This window comes from Marmota flaviventris, chromosome 9 (genome assembly GCF_047511675.1).
Source record: "Marmota flaviventris isolate mMarFla1 chromosome 9, mMarFla1.hap1, whole genome shotgun sequence".
NCBI lineage: Eukaryota > Metazoa > Chordata > Mammalia > Rodentia > Sciuridae > Marmota > Marmota flaviventris.
In genome coordinates, this window is record NC_092506.1 from 37855881 (window position 1) to 37875347 (window position 19467).

The 19467-nt window shown below is 32.8% G+C and overlaps 1 protein-coding gene across 6 annotated transcripts in view; it reads right to left on the reverse strand.

The window, feature by feature from the left end:
• The window catches only part of Ano3 (anoctamin 3), a 406718-nt gene that overhangs the window by 94262 nt on the left and 292989 nt on the right, over nt 1-19467 (reverse strand). For all 6 annotated transcript variants that reach the window (XM_071616326.1, XM_071616329.1, XM_071616325.1 and 3 more), the window contains 5 exons: nt 13265-13309; nt 7475-7606; nt 5231-5337; nt 3055-3110; nt 790-911 (listed from right to left, as the gene is read on the reverse strand). In XM_071616326.1, the coding sequence (XP_071472427.1) occupies nt 790-911; nt 3055-3110; nt 5231-5337; nt 7475-7606; nt 13265-13309 (462 nt within the window). The remainder of the gene's footprint in view (nt 1-789; nt 912-3054; nt 3111-5230; nt 5338-7474; nt 7607-13264; nt 13310-19467) is intronic.

Below are 19467 nucleotides of genomic sequence, written 5' to 3' on the forward strand. Positions count from 1 at the left end.
GAAGATGTAACTTCGCCTATATAGTTGTGTCTGCATTGAATACATACAGACTATTTTCTTTCCATTATTCCCTAAACAAGGAACTACAATTTATATGACATTTACATGGTCCTGGGTGTTTGAAACAACCCAGAGATGACTGAGTATACAGGAGGACCTTATAGGTTATATGCAAATGCTACACAAATTTATATACGGGATTTGAGCACCCATGGTTTATGGCATCTGAAGAGGAGTCCTGGAACCAGCCCCCTGTGAGCACTGAGGGGCCACTAGATATGCATCGATTTTCCTCTCTACTCTCAGATCCATTTTTTTTTTTTGCTTCTTTTTGTTTTGAGTTTTTATAATGTGGTGAATTACCCAGGCTCTGTGCCAGTAATTTCTGGTTTATCTGGGCCAGGAGGTACTAGAAGACTTGAAGGTACAAAAAGGAGATAACCCAGGATCTTTTCTTCTTCTTGGTGTTCTCAGGGCTGTGTGCTGTGGCTGTGCCCAGGTATTGAGCTCTATTAATGCACTTCTTCCTCATCCGTGAGGATGTTAGTAATTTTCTACTCTTCCTAATCCCTTCTTGACTTAAAAGCCCTGATTGATTTCTCAACTCTCCCATCCCATGTAACCATGTCCCTGAATTTACTTCCTGCCACTGAAAATCATAGAGGGGTTTCTTTTTCTAGATTGCATCCTCAATGATAACAGGTGACACGGTAGGTACAAGAAGCAATTCTAAGAAAATGGCAATGGAAAGGTACAGTTTGCTTTCCATTGTCAGTTCATATGCAGAACCTGATTAAGTCCAGAGGCTGGTGCTTGTACCACATTCCCCAGCGTGCCCAGCGCTCATATAACAGATGTCTTCTATTCTGAGGTCCATGGGTTTTGATGGGTAGGCTACTCTTATAAGCTCCCTGAAACAGATAAAATAATACAAATTGGTGTCCATTCTCTTGGTGACATTTGAAATAAGAGCTATTTATTTAGCAACTTATTGAAAGTTTATGAGATTAGAAATAAGTTTGTCAGTGGAATGATGTGGTAGATGACTCTTTCACTGGAAATAATCTCCTAGTTACTTAAATACAATTTCTTCAATTACTACATTTTTAAAAACAATTTTGATCTATTTTGCTTAAGTAAATAGAATTCAGGTTTTACTGTTGGAACCCAAGTTCTTTTAATAAAAACAATATCCATCAATGAGAGAAATTGTTGTAATATTTAGTTCAGAAATTAAGAGTATTATTCCACTTTAAGAAGTGCCCTAGTGCCAGAAATGGTTACTCCAGTTCACAGGGTATTATCCTGATTTGAGAAGTGATCCATTTCAAGAAAAGTTTTCTTCCATTTACAGATACTAAGGAATCAAATAAGTGCTCACTTGAAAAGAATGGGCCTTAATCATATTTTTAAACTGTAGAATATTCAAATCTTATTTTGGATAAGATATTCCAAAAATTAAAATATTAAAAAAAATTCCTTAAATCTTCTCTCAAAAATCTGTCAGGTAGTTTGCATATGATCAAATATGCCCAACCGGAGTTATTAGTTCCTATCTAGATAGAGGATACTTTGAATTGTGGCTGGCAAGAGCCCCCAAATTGTAATAAGGATTTCACCTTTAACAAAATAGACTATTAACTAGGGAAGAGTGGAAGTGAAACTGAAGTACAGCCAGAGTTGTCTTCTCTCAGGAAGCCTAGGCATTTAAAGCCAAAATATCGGAGGCCAAAGAGATGGAAGTAAAGATCTAGGTTCTCCATATGGAGCATCTGCTGGAAAAAGTTGATTTGCTTGTGAAAATGTATAGACTGCCCTCAGATTGGGTAGAAAAAGGACACTGAACCAAAATCTCAACTGTCTTTCAATAACTACTGATAATTCTTCTAAAATCCATGAATTTCCCAGCCTTAGTGATCAGAGCATAGATTCCTGAGCTTTAGACATTAAACTTTAGCATACCAATTACATCATTGGTTTAAGTTTGTTCCATAACCTCAATTAATCATACTGTTATGGTTTGACAGTGTGTTAGCCAGAATCCTTCCAATATAAATATATAAAAAGGGTAAATATATATATATATATATATATATATATATATATATATATATATATGCACAGTTTTCACAGTTTTGAACCCAAGAAACCAACCTCAGATGCTTTATATTAATTATGAAATACCTCCTTATATAGTAAGATAGGAATGACAATAGCCAATAATATGTTTGTGTGTTTCATGCACCCAGCCCTATATCTATATTATCCCATTTTGCTGACAATAAAATTGAAGGGGTATTTAATATTATTATTCCCTTTTTAGAAGTAAAGAAACGGTGCTCAGAAAATTTAAATACCATGTCACATACCAACCCTATAGTCACATGTGCCCACTATAGTTTGAAGCAGGCATTAGCATTATATCATTAGAATATAATAATAATAATAATAATAATAATAATAATAAGAAGAAGAAGAAGAAGAAGAAGATCTATAAAGTAGAACAAGTTGATTAGTGTGAGAAAGGAGGGAAGGGAAGGGGGGCATTGTTACATATTATTATAATGGCCAATTTAAAAATAAATAAATAAAATATTTAACCCCCCCCCCAAAAAAAAAAAAAAAAAAAAAGATGAGGGGTATAATAATATGTTCAGGAACAAGTAGATAATGGACTGGAGGTTTGTGGTGTAGGCTTGTTTTAGATTTCAGATATCCTCAAGAAGTAAGCATGCACTAGGAACCTGTCCTGTGTGGGGTCGTGTAGATCTCAAGTTGAGAGAAGTCAATGGTCAGCATATCTGGCATGAGTGTCCTCTGTAAGTCTGGGTTTCCTCAAAGGAGGTAACTACAGAAGAACATTTGGAGCAGAGGAGCCAGCATATAGCCCCAAGATCATAGTGGGATCTCAGAAGGCCCAGGTTCACAGTGACTGAACTCTGCTGGGGTGAGCAGCCAAACTCAAATGGAGAGCAATGGAATGAAGCAATAAGCAGGAAAACTTTTCTTTCTTTCTTTCTTTTTTTTATAATAGAAATTATCTTTCAAAATTACCTCATGGGGGGGAAATGCTGCTATATATGAGCCATTGTTTATAAGTTTGCGGATACCTGGAAAAAAATAAAAAAAATAATACTTGAGTCATTTTCATAGAGACTTCCCTCTGGAGCATATACTGCATGTGGGACAAGGAATTAATTGAAAATGTAAAATAACCCTAATGACTTCCATAGCCCATACATCTGTGGGTACAATATAATTGTGAGAGAGCAACACTAAGCTTAGTTGTGTCCTTTAGTAAATGTAAATATGCAAGAGGCCAACACATGGCTTCACCTTGTCATCTCATAACATTTGAGGAGCTTTGGTACCCAGTTATTTGGGATCATTTGAGCCAGGAACAACATTTTTCCCCTTCAAATAACAAAGCTTGATCAAAAACAAAGGAATTTTACACTTCTAAAGCAATCTCAAAAGTTATTTTATTGAGAGGTCTGTCCTTGTTTAACTCTAAGCCAATGTGACCTAAATAACAACATAAGACACTCAAAATCTTCCTATCTCCCTGAGGGTGCAATGTAGTAGACACTCACATAGAAGTCCTGGTGGGAACAGACACTTGGAAATCTTTCTAGACAGCAATTTTTGTTGCAATATTGTTTATATTAATTAAGAATTAGAAAGAATTGTACATACAAAATGAAGGAATCCTTGATCATTTTACAACTATATTAGGTATTCAGTAAGTAATTATGACTTGATAAAGCCTTATTATAGAATATTGTATAGCTCTTTAAAGTTTTCAAACAGTACTGAAGGACTTGAGGAAATATTTATAATGGTAATTTTTAACAGAATGACAAATTCTGAACAATGCATTCTTGTAATTTTCATATAGTTCAAATTTGTGACAGTGAAAAGAGTAATTAGGAAATTTTTAAATTTTAAATTCTCCTGTGTGTACTATATTTTCTACATTTTAGTCATTTAAAATGTCATATTTATTCTTAAAATTGACATAAGCACATAGCAGTAATATGTAGTCACTTTCTCATTTCATATTCTGGATTTCTCTTATTTTTATTTCTTTGGAACATTTCTGACTGATTTTTATTGTTTTTCATATGGTTTTGGTGTCTAAGGTTATTATTTTGGCTGCTCCATCATAAAAAATAATGCTAATCAGAAGAGAAGCAGAATCTGAACATTCCTCTTTAAAACGTTGGCAAACCAGGAACACAATTCACATTTCTTATGTGGAACTCCATTTTAATGTAAATCAATAGAGCTGGTACACATTTCAAAGACTGCCAATTTTTAATTTCAAGAATTTTAGGACATTTGACTAATATTTGATCTGTTCAATGTTAGGTTTCAGCCTACAAATAAAAGGCCAGCTTGTTTGTTTCTTTTTTTTTCCCCTCTGCTCTATGCAAAATCTGTAATTCTATTTATTTTTTTTTTCTGGGGGAGATGCTCTCAATTTTCTTTTATATTATACAGGTTATAGCAAACTGCTAAATATTAAAACAAAGCAGAAATGTAAATAGTTAAAATGATTTGATAGTCTGTCTTTCAGAGATAATCTCTATGAGTTTCTTTATTTTTCTAAGCCCTCCGTTCTTTCTATGTATGTGTATTTAGGAAATAGAATTACATTAGACTTACAGTTTGGTAATCTCCATTTTAAAAAATCACTTAATACATTGCACATATCTTTCAAGGTCAATAAATAGAAACTAATTTCTATGAGCAGAGTCTCTTTCATACACATTTTATAATATTAGTGTGTACTAGATGCTTGGTAATTTTGTGATAAGGGAGAATAATCCTTATAATTTTTTAAGGTATTGATTAAGTGGATGAAGTCTAACTTACTGGTGATTCCTTAGTGTGGAAATTTTAAGACTGTTTTAGTCATCTTCTATTCATGATGAACCACTTTCTACATACATTTTTATTCAAAAGTCTAATTATTTTCTTTGGGTTACTTTTCAAGAAATAAAATTTCTCTTCTAAAGTATTTCCACATTTTGATACATTTAGCCAAATGTTCTCAAAAAATTTATTTGAAAATCTGCAAAATAGAAATTTTATAGAATTTGTGTTCAATGTGCTATACACTCACATTTAACGAATAATGGCAAAGTTTCAATTTTTGAAAAAATAAACAATAGTTCTGGTTATAATTAAAATCTACTTTCTCTATGATTGCAAATAATGTTCTTACCCACTTTTGATATTCCACTTTCATATCTGGTACGCTCCAACATGTGATAGACTATCCGGCTTCGTGTAGCATTGCTGAAGAAGGTGTCCTTATTGTTTATGATGAAGCTGTTAAGATGAGGAAATTGGTTTCAATATTCAGAGAAGAACACAGAATCCAGCCACAGTTAGTTCCTAAGTAATCACCCATCTGTTTTCTCCATTAAAGCTAATCATATGAAATATAGTAAGTCAGAAGAGAAGTCATTCTCTTAAAAAAATAAATTGACAGAGGAAAAAAAACACACATAGGAATACAGAGAATTATAAAATGTTTATTTAAGTATTTTTTTAAGTTTATGAGGAAGTCTGGGTACACAATATTTCTCTTTTAGCATGGAATAAGAAGAAAATTGATTGTCTACTTGCTCCCATAAATTTTGTACTACCTTAAGAAATTTAATTCCAAATAGATGCATTAAAAATGGAAATGGTCCCCCTGCCACATTTTACGATCTAGCTATCTTATCTTCAAGACTTTGCAAAGATCCATACATAATCTTTTTTTTCTGTTTCATTCCTTGTATTGTCCCTTTTTGGAAGAGAAGCAAGGTGACCATGCAAATGTCTATGATGTAAAGTGCAAAACAGGATCCTATGAAAGAGGAAAGATCTGTTCAACATCTACTTTATCATAATCTGGGAATCTCAAAAAAATAAAAATAAAAAACAGAGTGTAATGGGTCTTACTCAACTTCTGACACTTCCCCTCTCCAGTTGCTTTATCTCTGTGAATGATGAACTACCATTTCGTCAAGCACTTTGAATATTACGTCTGCTATAATCCTTGCTTTGTCTTCACCCTCAACATTCAAATAATTGCCACAGAAAGTAACTTATCTAACTGAACTACCTCTCCAGCTTTGGCACTACCCCACTTATTCTGGGTGGCATTATGAGAAGAATGTCCTCATAACTAGACAATCAACTTTCCCCCTTCCTTTTATATACTTTAAAGAAAGCATGACTCTGATCCTTAGAGTACTCCTCTACTTTTAGCCTGTCAGGAGCTTTCCAATATGAGCATAATTAAAGTTCTCATTTCCCTCCATGGATCTCTATGCTTGTATTACAACCTAAAACTCAAGTCTTATTTCTTACAGTTCTGGCTTCTTGTATCTCATCATCTGTTAAATTGTTCAGTTTATCATCACTGTAAAATTGTCTGCTTCTTTTCCTCTGGATTTTGCTCTGTCTTCAACATTTGTTCTTCTTCTCCCCTCCTTACTCCCTTGTTTTTTAATCAGTTGTAAAGGGCTGTTTCCTTTGAAAAGGTTTCCAAGAGCCTTTTTTCTTAATGTATATTTAATTTGTGTCTTTTTTAATATTGATTTACACTTAATATGTATATTTGTCTATTTTATTAGATTATGAGTTCTTTACAGTTTCTATGTTTTATCTGTATTGGGATGCACCAAATTCAGGATCTTGTTAATTACAGGTAGCAGAAGAGATATCCTCCATTCTGATGATTTTCTCACTTATAGACTGACGAAGCATTTTTGGAAGAAATATTTCTTAAGCAGGTAAATTTCTATTTTCCTGGATTTACATTATGGAGGAATAAAACAGATTATAAAAACTAACATATAAATAACAAAATTACATGTAAGGTACATGAAGAAAGATGAAACAGGAGAATGGCATAGAGAATAGGGGCCCAGAGGCAGAGTGTTCAGAGAAGGTCTTCTGAGGTGGTAATGTTGAGTGGGAGCAGAATAATAAGAGGGAAAATGCCATGCAGAGGTCTGGGGGCAGAGCATGTCAGGCAATGAGAACATCAAGAATAAAAGCTCTGGTTTGGGATGATACACCAGTAGCTGATTCATTGAACCAAGGCTTTCATGACTGGATTAAGTAAATGTGGAAAATGCAGAGTTGGAGTCAGAGTGTTGGGAAGGAACTGCAGCATCTGCATCCACAGGCAGATGATAAGAAAGACATTTGAATTTTATTACAAGTACAATGGGAGGCCATGGGCATGGGAGATTAAGTAAGGCCACTCTGTGATCTGATGGATGCTTTTCAAAGATCAGTCTGGTTTCTTGGGTTTGCAAAGAAAGAGCAGAATTTTTTTTTTTTTTTTTTTTTTTTAGCTGACCCCATTTGGTTAACAATAACAATGGTCACAGGAATTTTTATTCTATAAACAAATCACAGATAATGAAAGACACAAAAACAGGTGGCAGAAGAGACAGGAACTCACTGGTGAATCCGTGCTCTGCTAAAGGGGCCAGTGTAGCAGTCTGACTCCTCAAGGTCTGGAAAAGCTGACTTGTCAAGAACCATTGGATTTTGGGACATCCATTTTTTTATTCTTTTAAAATAATTTTGCAACCTGAAAGAAAGTTACATCATAGAACCAGGTTAGGTGGTATTCCATAGCCATGCCAACCTTCCATGATAATTTCCTCAAGTACTAAAGCATGAATTCTAAAAAGATAGGCGCATGCACATACACACACACACACACACACACACACTTCTTTTCAACACAGAAGAAATAATTTGCAAAACAAGCCAAGTCCTGTTTTTCTTTACATTCTTTCAGAGCAATTATGTATCCTCATGAACAAAAACCTTGTGGAAAATATTTCAGAATCACTATAAATATGATGGTAGACAAGAGTATAAAAAAAGTATCATGATATATTTATTAAAACTGTATGTTATCATCTATCCAATCTAACTATAGACTACTTCCTAATTCATTAAAAAAAGAAACAGCAATATGCGTTTCAAAGTGAAGACTAAATAAATAAATAAATAAATGACTTTGACACACTTCTTTATTAGTACTGGGGGCTATGACTGCAGTAGAAATGGAAACAACTTTGAAGTCCCATAAAACTGGGTTAAAACAGAGCTCTGCATTGCATTAGCTGTGTGAATTTGTGTAAGTTGTTAAAGTACTTCTTGCCTCAGTTTCCTCACTCATAAAGTCAAAATAATATTGACTTTGTTGGAAAGTTGCTATTTGGTGCTTTAATTAAACCTGATCACTAACAACAAGGAAGACTTGGGTACAGAGCCTTTGCAATCATTTTAAGATTTTAGTGGTCATATGAAGGACCCAAATATTTTAGTAAAATGCATATATTGGCTAGGCATGGTAGCTCACACTTGTATTCCCAGCAGCTCAGGATATCGAGGTAGGAGGATTTTGAGTTCAAAGCTAGCTTCACAACTTAGTGAGGCCCTAAGCAGCTCCTCAAAACCCTGTTTCTAAATGAAAAAGGGCTGAGGATGTGTCTCAGTGGTTAAGTGCTTCTGGGTTCCAATCCCCACTACCATGATATCAAAATGAAAAAAAATAATAATAAAAGGAAGAAGGAGAAGGAGAAGAAAAAGAATGCAGATATTGACTCAGTAAGGTATGGGGCCTGAGGTTCTGCATTTCTAGGTAGCTCCTAGGGAATATTCATGGTTCTATCTATTTTGATATGAATTGAGTATAGACACCAGGCATGTTCTACATTAAATACTGTTTCAGGAATTCTAACATCAGGACACTTTGGCCCCAACTCTAAAAGACAATCAACCTGTGTGCTATATTTATATTGATTAGAATCATATTTGTTTTACAGAGAAGAGAGAGAGAGAGAGATTGATTCCAGAGTTGATTCTGAAAAACTGCATTCTAAGTTACTAGTATAGCAGCTATGTTTGCTATGTTCACTAAAAAAAAAAAAAAAAACATGTAATATTTACAAACTATGAGGTTCTTCTGGGCGATTTTTGGCATCTTCTGCAACAGCAAGTGGAAGAATTAGGACAAAATATGTTCCCAGACAAGTACAACATATTTCAATATTTGTATAGCTGACTTTGTTTGACCTTCAAAAAAATTTAGGACAGCAGTGGGCAGGCAGTCAATATGTATCTTAAGACTTATTTCATTCAATTCTATTATGGAAAAATTATCATGCAAAAATTGAAATAAGAATCAAATCCTGCTACAGAGTTCTGGATGTAAAAATCTTGATATTTCCTCTGCCAAGTTATATTATCAAATAGCTGCTGGTTATTTTTGGTTTTGGAGGGATCACAGCATCTCTTTCTAATCTAAAATAAATAAAAAATAATAATAAAATGAACAACAATAATAATAATAAAGAAATAATCAATCCATATAGGAGGTGGTGCTGCTTCTCATTACAAAGAAAGCATCCAAGTTAATTTATCCCCATATCCCAGAGGCCAGAACATAGACATGTAGAATATATTAAGTAGATTATAAAATGATTGATCCAGCTTTTTAAGTACAGTACTCCACTTATGTATAACATGTCAAAATACAGTATACTGTTATGTATATCTAAAAAGAACAAATTGAAAAAAAGAAAAGGCAATGTACGTCCACAAAGCACTAATTTAAAAAAAAAAAAAACAATTTTTTTGTGAATAGCAGAAAGATCAGTAAGGTAGAAAGGAGGGAACAGGGATAGAGAGAAAGGAAAATGTGGAAGTCCTGAAGATGGAATTAGAAAAAAATTATATTCTATGATTTTATAATTAAAGCAAAATGAATCTTGTTGTCATGTATAACTAAAAAGAATCAACAAAAAATCTGAATAAAACCAGTGGAATAGGAATGTAAAATGAATGTTCTAGTGCTGAATTTTCCAGTCTTTGAAATTGGACTACACATTTCCAGTCTGAGATTCAGGTTCCTTAGCTCTAAGGAGAAGAAGTAATTCCATCTGCCCTATTTTAGAAAAATGGCCAGGAGAATCAGAGAAAAGGAAATACTCCAACTGTACTTGGAAACTATTGTTGTGTCATAGCACCCAATAACCTTCTGTTTCAGATGAAATGACAAAGTAGAAACAAAGGTGAATTTTTAAAAATTTTTAAAATAAACCAAGTAAACAAGTGTTCAAATTTTCACTTATTCTGCTAATAGAAAAAAAAAAAAAAAACAATATTATCAGTTTAGGCTTTTCACACATATTTCCTGATGTGATGGTAAATGAATTCAGACCTGAATTTGAATACTAGGATACAAGGATCTTGTTCATCCTTTAAACAAAAGAATATTTTGAGGTTAAAGGGACAATGTCTGATGCCACCAGGCATAGCTCATTGTTTGCATCCAATAAATATTATGCTAATAATAGTGAAAAGAATATTGCCACTACTATTTCTATTGTTGCAACTGCCACACTGTACTCCAATATTATCTAATACATTTGGACTTGCAAATGCAAGATTTCATGATATAATGTGAAGATGACTTCTAATAGAGCTTCAAAGTCCTTTACTAAAATCAGGGAAAAGCTGAGAATTCTATGGAAATTGAATATAAATCTGGATTAAAGGGTCAAAACAATTTAGTCAAATCACAAACTCTGCCAAAGCAGCAGAGAGCCGAGGAAGGCAGTGTGGATGGGGTGGAGAGCCAGTCATTTATTTTCCTAGATCTGCAAAACTGGCTACTCTTTGTTCTGACTCCCTTGCAGGTCATTTTGAAGTTGCTTTTATATTCGAATGTGGAAATGCTTTATAAATAAAAAGTAAATTGCAGCAATAATAAAACTATGGTTACTTCCTTTCAACCTTCCCTGAAAAAATGATGATCTTCAAAAGCTGGATAATTGCCTGTTTATTTATCCCCTAGTGTTTGCTGTTCAAAATTAAACAATGAACAATACATCTTTCACTTCAAGAAAGAAAAAGCACAAGTAAAACTAACTGGGCATATTTGATTTTAATTTCTCACTTTGCAATATGTCTATAGATTGAGTTTTATGATCTTATATCAATAATGAAGACACATGTACACACACACTGTTCTTAAATTTTCTTCTTCAAAGATCATTTTTAAAAAATAGGAACCAGTCAATTCCTTAATTGCACATATAAGCTCAGAAAAAATAACATGATATTTTTCTATTTAAAATGTTACATAATATATAAATATAAATATATATAATATAAATGTTTTATAAACTCTTTCATAAAGAGTTCATTTATTTATTTATTTATTCCCTGTTCCTCCCTATTTGCATTCATGAAACCAAAAAACAAAGGAAACTATTAGTAATAAGCAAAATGTAAAGGGACAGATTATAGTTAAGGTTCTGATAATCACTTGGAAAATTTGAAAACCAAATTTTAATTTTATGGAGTAAACAGAAAATATTGAAAGACGATAAACATTTTGAAATAGATGATACAGTTGTTTTTCTGGTTTGCTTGAAAACAGAAAAAGAAATATTTCTTATACAAATATGGTGTTTCTTTAGTATTTAATATACATATATTTAGAATATATTCTAGACACAAATTTAAAAATGAAAGTGATAGCTTTATATAGACTTTTTGGAGATTTTAATAAGAGGATTTATTTTTCTTCAAGTCTTTGAAAGAAAAACGCCTGTTCAACAGAAAACCCAGTAACTGTGTAGTCACAAAGTCTCACTAATTCCATGGTAGCTGACTAAAGGGGACCAAAATAAAGAGACTTTATCAACCATCCAACATTGGACAGGCATATACATAGCAGAGAAAAGGAAACATGCAGTTATAAATTTATGTATTGTAAGATTTCAGTGACTTTGACTTTATTATGTAAATATGACTTTGGAAATTTGCTACATAGACCAGGACCAATATCTACAGAAGAATTAACAAGGGTTCATTGTAACTCAGAGGACTAACCTGGCAGAAATATATGACTTGGTTTAGAGCCATCATTAATTATTTAATAATTCATTGTACTAATTTCTGTGATAATTATTCTAACTTCAAGATTTTCTTCTCCATGATTTACTTTCTTGTCATTAAATCCTATCAAACCTAAATTCAATGCTTAAAAGGAGTCAATATTCTTCTATAAAGGTTTATAAAGTTTGAAGTTATATTAAGTGATTTTCTTTGGGAAAGGAACTAGATTTATTGAATCCTTTCCTAAAATGGTCTCTTATTCATACTGTGGGTTTTATAGCTTTTGTATATTCTGAATTGTTATCTCCTACAACATTTGTCAATGGAACTCATTTTACCATATTCTTGTATTTTGTCTTTGCAAATTGAATCTTCTGCAATGAGCAGGAAAACAGCCAAGTGTATAAAGCCTTTTGTTTAAGTGTTCATTAAAGGAAGCTCATTTCCTCCAGTGAAATAGTGCCAAGATGACTCAGGTTAAAGAATTTCTTGTGTTTTAGAATTGTGGCTTGTTTAATTCCTTTCCACAGTTACCCTTTACTATAACAGGTGAATGGCTGAGGCTTTAGATGAAGCTTTTTCTTGAAAAGAAGCTCATTTTTAATACTAGCATAAGACAGGTAAATTAAGGTGGCATAATTTAATTAGGTTTATAATGCAAAAAATATTTTATGACCTTAGTAAACCACTGCATTACTCTGGATTCCAGTGCTTCTGATAAGATAATTTCACTGAATGTCCCTGCAAATCTTTGGTAGGTAGATTGTTCTATTTCTCTAGTGAGACATCATTTATTCATTGATCCTAATTTTACGGTTTTTTTTTATTTTTTGGTACCAAGAATTGAACTCTGGGTGCTCAACCACTGAGCCACATTCCCAGCCCCCCAGCCCTATTTTGTATTTTATTTAGAGACAGGGTCTCACTGAGTTGTTTAGCCCTATGGCTGAAGCTGGTTTTGTACTCGAAATCCTCCTGTCTCAGCCTCCCAAGCCTCTGGGATTACAGGCAAGAGCCATGATGCCCAGAGTGATTTTATAATTATTTTTAAAATTAAAATCTTTTAAGATGTTAACTTGCAACTAAAATTCTTCCATAATATTATGTCATGGGAGGATTCCAGCAATGGCAATGATAAATAGTAGCAAAGTGATTATCTGATTTTAAACACAGTTCAATTTGGCATAAGTAATTTTGAAATGTTTGAACAAATCAATAAAATATCCATCCTAAAATTCACAACTGCTGTTATGGATAATAACATTTTTTCTTCTTTTCTCCCTGAATGACAGTTGCTCATAAACAAATTTAAGCATTATGCACCAACCTGCCCTTTGATTTACTCCTCCGGTCTGTGTAATAGCATTTTTTCCTGAAAAACAACAAAAGTCAAATGAGAAAAGTGAAAGCAGAGAATGACAACATTAAATAATATTAAGTATTTAAATATCAAAGATCCATATGCTTCAGAACTTCAGAAACATGAAATAATTCAGTATACAGTAATATAAAAAATGAGTTTATATCATTTTAATTTCAGAATCCAAGTTTCTAATAACAAAACCATTTAAAAATCAATAGTGCCTTTTTGGATATATTATTTTAAATTCTCTTTTAAAAGTCTGTCTTCTGCCATTCAATGCATACTAAAACCAGATTATTTGCTTATAAGTTATATGAAGTCATTGATCCATCCATCCACCTGTGCAACCATCCATTTATCCACCCTTCCATCTAATCATATGTAACATATACTTCTGATGTGCCAAGTAAAGATAAGGTATAATCATTAAACATTTAAAGAACAAAGAAGATCTCTGCCTTCAAGGTGTTTTCTTTACAGTTAATGCAATAAGGGGACAGCTATAATTAAGTGTGACAATGTAGGAAAACAGGAAGTGCTATGGAAATACTGAGGAAGGAGATCGCTACTGCTTTTTAATAGGTGGAAGAGAAAGGAGACAGAGAAGTCTTCCCAGAGGATGTATTACCTTGAAGCATAGTGAAAGTAAACACCTGGGTAGTGTTATACGTGGCATTTTCAGACATAGGTAGCAGCACATAAGATGGACAAGGGGGCAAGAACAACATTGTAAGATTCAGGGAACTGCAACTAATTTGGTCAGATTTAGAGTAAATACTGAAAATAGAGGTTCATTGTGAAAGAAGTTATGGTCAGTGAACAAGACACAGATGATGAGGGGGTCTCAGATCTGATGTTAAGCTTTCAGATGATAGGAATGGGGAAATGTCCATGTTAAAAGCAGGGATACAGCAGATCTGGAATCAGAGAAAGTAAAAATTCTGGTGGCAGAGGTTGTTTTGTCTTCTAAATGATCTTCTCTGTATCCTGAACCTGCAGGTCAGAATGTCCTAATCTGGGCCTTATAAAATACTTTCTTTTTAACCACCAAAAGCCACTTAGAGGACCAGTAAACTCCTTCATGGGGTAGCCTCCATAAAGTATTGCTGAATCAGTATAACATATTTAGTTAAACATTATTAGCTGTTTTTAAAATTTTCTGAAATACCTTATTTCACTGTAATTCCTGGTTGAACTATTAGAAAAGAATTTTAAAAGTGTCCCTTAAATATTCCAACACTAAATTCAAACATAGGATTTCAAAGCTCCCTCTATCAATTCTGAAGTCTCATTTTAAATTTCTTTCTCCTTTTTTTCAAACAGAAAAAAAAGTTTGTATTCAGACATTATTCAATCTCTATTGTACTGTTCATCTTGTTTCTGAACCTCTTCTGCATAGACTGTCTTGCCATTTAATCTGAGGTTAATAACTGTTCACTATTGTCAAGTATGTGATCCTTAGTACAACAGCTCTATTTTACTTGACTTTGTGTGGCTGGTGAACACTTCACACATTATTTAATAAATTGTAAGCACTCAGATGGCTGATGAATAAATGAATGAACCCCAGTTTAATCAATAGTTGCATTTAACTCATTCAGTGCCTGAGATAATTTTATGTTTAATAAACAATCACTACATATAGTATTTTTTTTAAAAAAAATATAAAGGAAATTGGTTTTAAAATGTTCCACCATCAAAATAATACAGGCACTTGATTCACAGGAGACAATGTTTTAGATGCAATTATCAGTAGGGGATATAATGAGGGAGTGGTAGAAAAGTAATTGGGAGGGGTTGCATTTGGAGTAAACACTATTCTCTATATTGATTGGTGTTAATCTGAAATATTTCTCTTAATTTTTTGTTTTAAAAACATTTTGGGAGAAATAAAGGATAACTGGAAAAAAATATACCAGATGAATACATACACCTTTTAGACTGATTTTAAGAGCAAATGAAAATTAAAATTCAGATACTTAATTCTCTGTTAAAAAGTAAAGGACTTTTCTTCCCTCCCTTTTCTTAGTGCATTTACTTGAGAAGATCTGTCTCCACAAGTACTTTCTCTTTCCTTTGAAATCTATATAAATCCTTCAGAAAACTCCATTGGGCTTTCGTGAGCTTGATGACCCAAGATACCTCCTTTCAGGCCTAGAAGTCATCTGTTTAAAATGTGAACATCCATGAGACAGCACCTCCATCTCCCAGTTTTTGTGGGAGGGTAGGATTCTCACTCCAAGGTGCAGAATTACCATTTGTCACAAAGAAACATAAGTTTAACTGTTCTTCTCCATAAAACTAATAAACCAAGGAACACACCAATTATCTAGTGAATCTACTATGAATTATGTTTGAAAATGGTATTGCCAAGTCCTTTCACTTTAGGACTCTCTAATGTTTATCTTGACAACAGGTATGCAGAGTTGTACCTGATTGGCTATGCAACAGGAAGTGATTTTCCCTTTCAAACTCTTAGTGGCAGGCTGTGAAGTGATTTAATGTTTGTTCTATAATAACATTGTTTTCTTTCCTGTATATCATTGTAGCAAAATTTTCTGTGTTTGAGGGGTTGTTTCTAATTCTATTTTCCCAATAATACGTAGTGTATCTTTAATGCATGAAGTCATCAACAACCTGCAATTCCCCTTTGTTGTCCTGCATAAATAAACCTACAGTATCAAATCCTTTCTACCTTTAATTCTCCATCTGGTAATTTATTAACTGCAAACTGTTCACATATTAGAGCTTTATTTTCCCCTTAAGTTTTCATTGTTAAGATTCTTGCTATTTTAGATCTTGCATTAGGGCTGAATTTATCCACATACCTACCACTCAAAAGTCAAAGTAAATAACTATCAAAATTACTGTTTCCAGTCAGCTCCACATTGTCAGGGGCCACTTGTGGAGATGTTTGCTGGGCCAAGTGAGGAGGCCAATGGATGGGTGCCTGCTACTTCTTGACAACATCAGAGACTCTGCTTCTATTCATTCTATATAGGAAGCACCTGCATATTTTTGTTTTATTCTTGAGTGGCTTTCTTTGCATAAAAAAGATCTAAATTTAATCCTTATTGCACAAAAATATTGTTCTTAATGTTTTAAAACAATACTCCATATTTACTATGTTTAAATATTTGTGGGAGGATGAACTTGAGGAGAAATGTGAAATTGACTTCACCTAGGAACTCAATCTGAGAAGCTGTGAGATCACTGAAACTTCTTAAAATATGTTGACAATTTGAATGTGAGAGAGAGGTAAAAATGTAAAAGGATAACCTATGAATCAAAAGGAAAACACTAAAAGTGGACTTTGACATTTCTAAAATATTGAAGACATAGGCTAAATCCTTTATGATATGATAAAAACTAGAAAATATGAACTATTGCACCTAAAATTTTATTGATTGTTTTTGAAATATTATTTCAAACATAATAGGCCATATCTATTTTGGAAGAAAAGACAAGAAATAAATGGCTAGAAAAATTAGCTATAATAAAATGTTACAGATATATTTATTCAGAGAATTTAGATAAAATTGGTTCCAGAGTCTTCCCCAGATACAAAAGTCTACAGATGCTCAAGTGTTTTAGGTAATTTTGCAAAGTACTAACCTGTGTAAATCCTGCAGTATACTTCAAAACGTTTCTAGATTATTTAGAATGCCTAATAGAGTGTAAATGCTTTGTAGATAGATGTTACACTGTATTGTTTAAAGACTAATGACCCACAAATTCAGTATATGTTCAGTATAGATGCAATGTTTTTTTTCAATTTTTTTGATTGGTGGTTGCTTGATTCCAGATCAATGGACCATGGGTAAGGCCGGCCAACTGTACTTCAAGTTTTAAATATATGTTCTTGAAAGTGATCCCTTTTGGGAATTGGTGATTAAATTGATCATCTTGAAAACACTCTGTCTTATTTTATATATGAATAGCATATTCTCTTATTATGTGCAGGCCAAATTTTAGGAATACCTTATAAATATAAGAATTTTTTTTTTACTAAGGGTTAGTTAATGCTATATCTACTATTTAAACTGATCTAGAAAGATGTTCTAAAACCACCCTGTGTTCCAATATGTCTCAAATATTTTTTTCTGAGAATGCCATCATTAGATGGAAATTAACAAAAGAATATATTTTAAAAATCTCTCTTAAAATTTATTTTAAAATAAGGAATATTAAAATTAATTTCTCCAAACCATATTTATTTATAATTAGCATCAGAATCATTTGGATATTTATAAAATATTTATAAAAATATTTATAAAAATATTTAAATATAAAAATATTTATAAAAATCTCCAGTCCTGTCCCGAACATAATACAGATTTTATTCATTTTTTAAAGACTGAAGAACTACTTCTTAAAAAATATTCCTACAGTAAATACACTAACTTGTTCACTTAAAAATTCAACAACAAATTTGGTCACAGGATATTTTTCTCTCAAGTTTCTGTGGAAGTAGTATTACTTTGCTTTGAAAAATGCTGCATGTTTTCTAATATTTTTATTGTCATATCACAGGAATTCCCATGTTATTTTCCAAAAGTTTAATTAATGCAGCAATCTAAACTTTTTAAAAAAACTGAAAAGTATAAATTTCAGGCAATCTTCAATAAGAATAGATGGTAACTGCATAATTCAATAATTTTCTTTTTGTGACCCTTGGATGTATATGAATTTTTCTTTCAAATACAATTTTACCAGGAAATTAAAAAATAAATATCATTAAAAAGAAACATTAAACTGAGAAGAGCATTCTCTTTCCAATCTCCCTTTGGCTGAAAGGAAAATGTAGCACACAGCCTGGAGACTTAAACTCTGAAGAATATAAAGTGAAGTCACTTGCAGTCTGGCAAGATAATTGTTTTTAATATACTTCTAAAGAAATTAAAAAGGTATTGAATGAATCAATTTTTTTAAATGACATGAGAATATTAATTATTTTAATAGTAAGTTCCTTGAAATTTGTGCAAAATAACTAGAGTAAGGAACATGATAGTAAGAAGGCTGGTGTGATTTAATAGACTTTCAATCTGTTTAAAATTTTTTTTTATTTTTTAAATTTATTTTTTAGTTATAGGTGGACACGGTATCTTTATTTTTTTTATCTTTATGTGGTGCTGAGGATTGAACCCAGTGCCTTACGCATGCGAGTCGAGTGCTCTCCCTCAGAGCCACATCTCAGCCCCTAGACTTTCAATCTTTAAAAAATGAATAAAACCCATCTCAAAGTACCAATGGGGTGGAAAAAAGCTATATGAAAAGTAGGACACTATAGATGGTGTTGTCATGGTCTGTATGACTTTTCCCCATATAAACTAGAGCAGAATGAACATATTTTAAACTACTAATGAAGAAAGAAAAACTATCTTTTAAATAATGAAAGTCAAATATTTTGATAAAGCAAGCATATGTTACTGGTGGCAATAAACTAAATGTTTGTTGAAAACTTATATGTTGAAAACCTAATACCTAGTGATATTTGGAGGTGGGTACTTTGGAGGTAATTTGGTCATGAGGGTCAGTCAGTTCTCATGAATGGGACTAGTACCCTTAAAAGAAGAGGCCAGAGATCTAGCTTGTTTGTTTGTTTGTTTGTTTGTTTATGTAATGTGAGTAAATAAAGGAAAAGAGGGCCCTCACTAGCTCCCAGCCATTCTGGCTCCCAGATCATGGATTTCCAGTCTCCAGAACTATGAGAAAAACAATTTTGCTTAAAATACCCAGTCTTTGGTGTTTGTTATAGTCACTAAAACAGACTATATTATATTATATGCATCACTTCCTTTTACGTTGAATAGAAAATATAACTGTGTCTTAGTAATGGAGGCTCCACTCAGATCCATCAAATGAAACCAATCTCCAGGACACCTGGAAAATGTCTGTTTTGTATAAAGTCTAGAGGAGTCTGGTGGCCCGTGTTTGGTCAGATGTTTTAATTTCATATTCACTGGACCCACCATAGCCTCCATACTGAAACCCACTTAAATGGTATGACAGTGACAATTGCTCAGGACTTTCTCCTTTTTGTACAATTGTAAGTTTAGTTACAACTCTTAGAAGCAACATTGATTGCAGAAATGGGGGCAGGATGAAGGCAAGTGAAAGCAATTAGGATTAATTTGGACAAGTTCTTAGCAATTTTGTCCAGATAT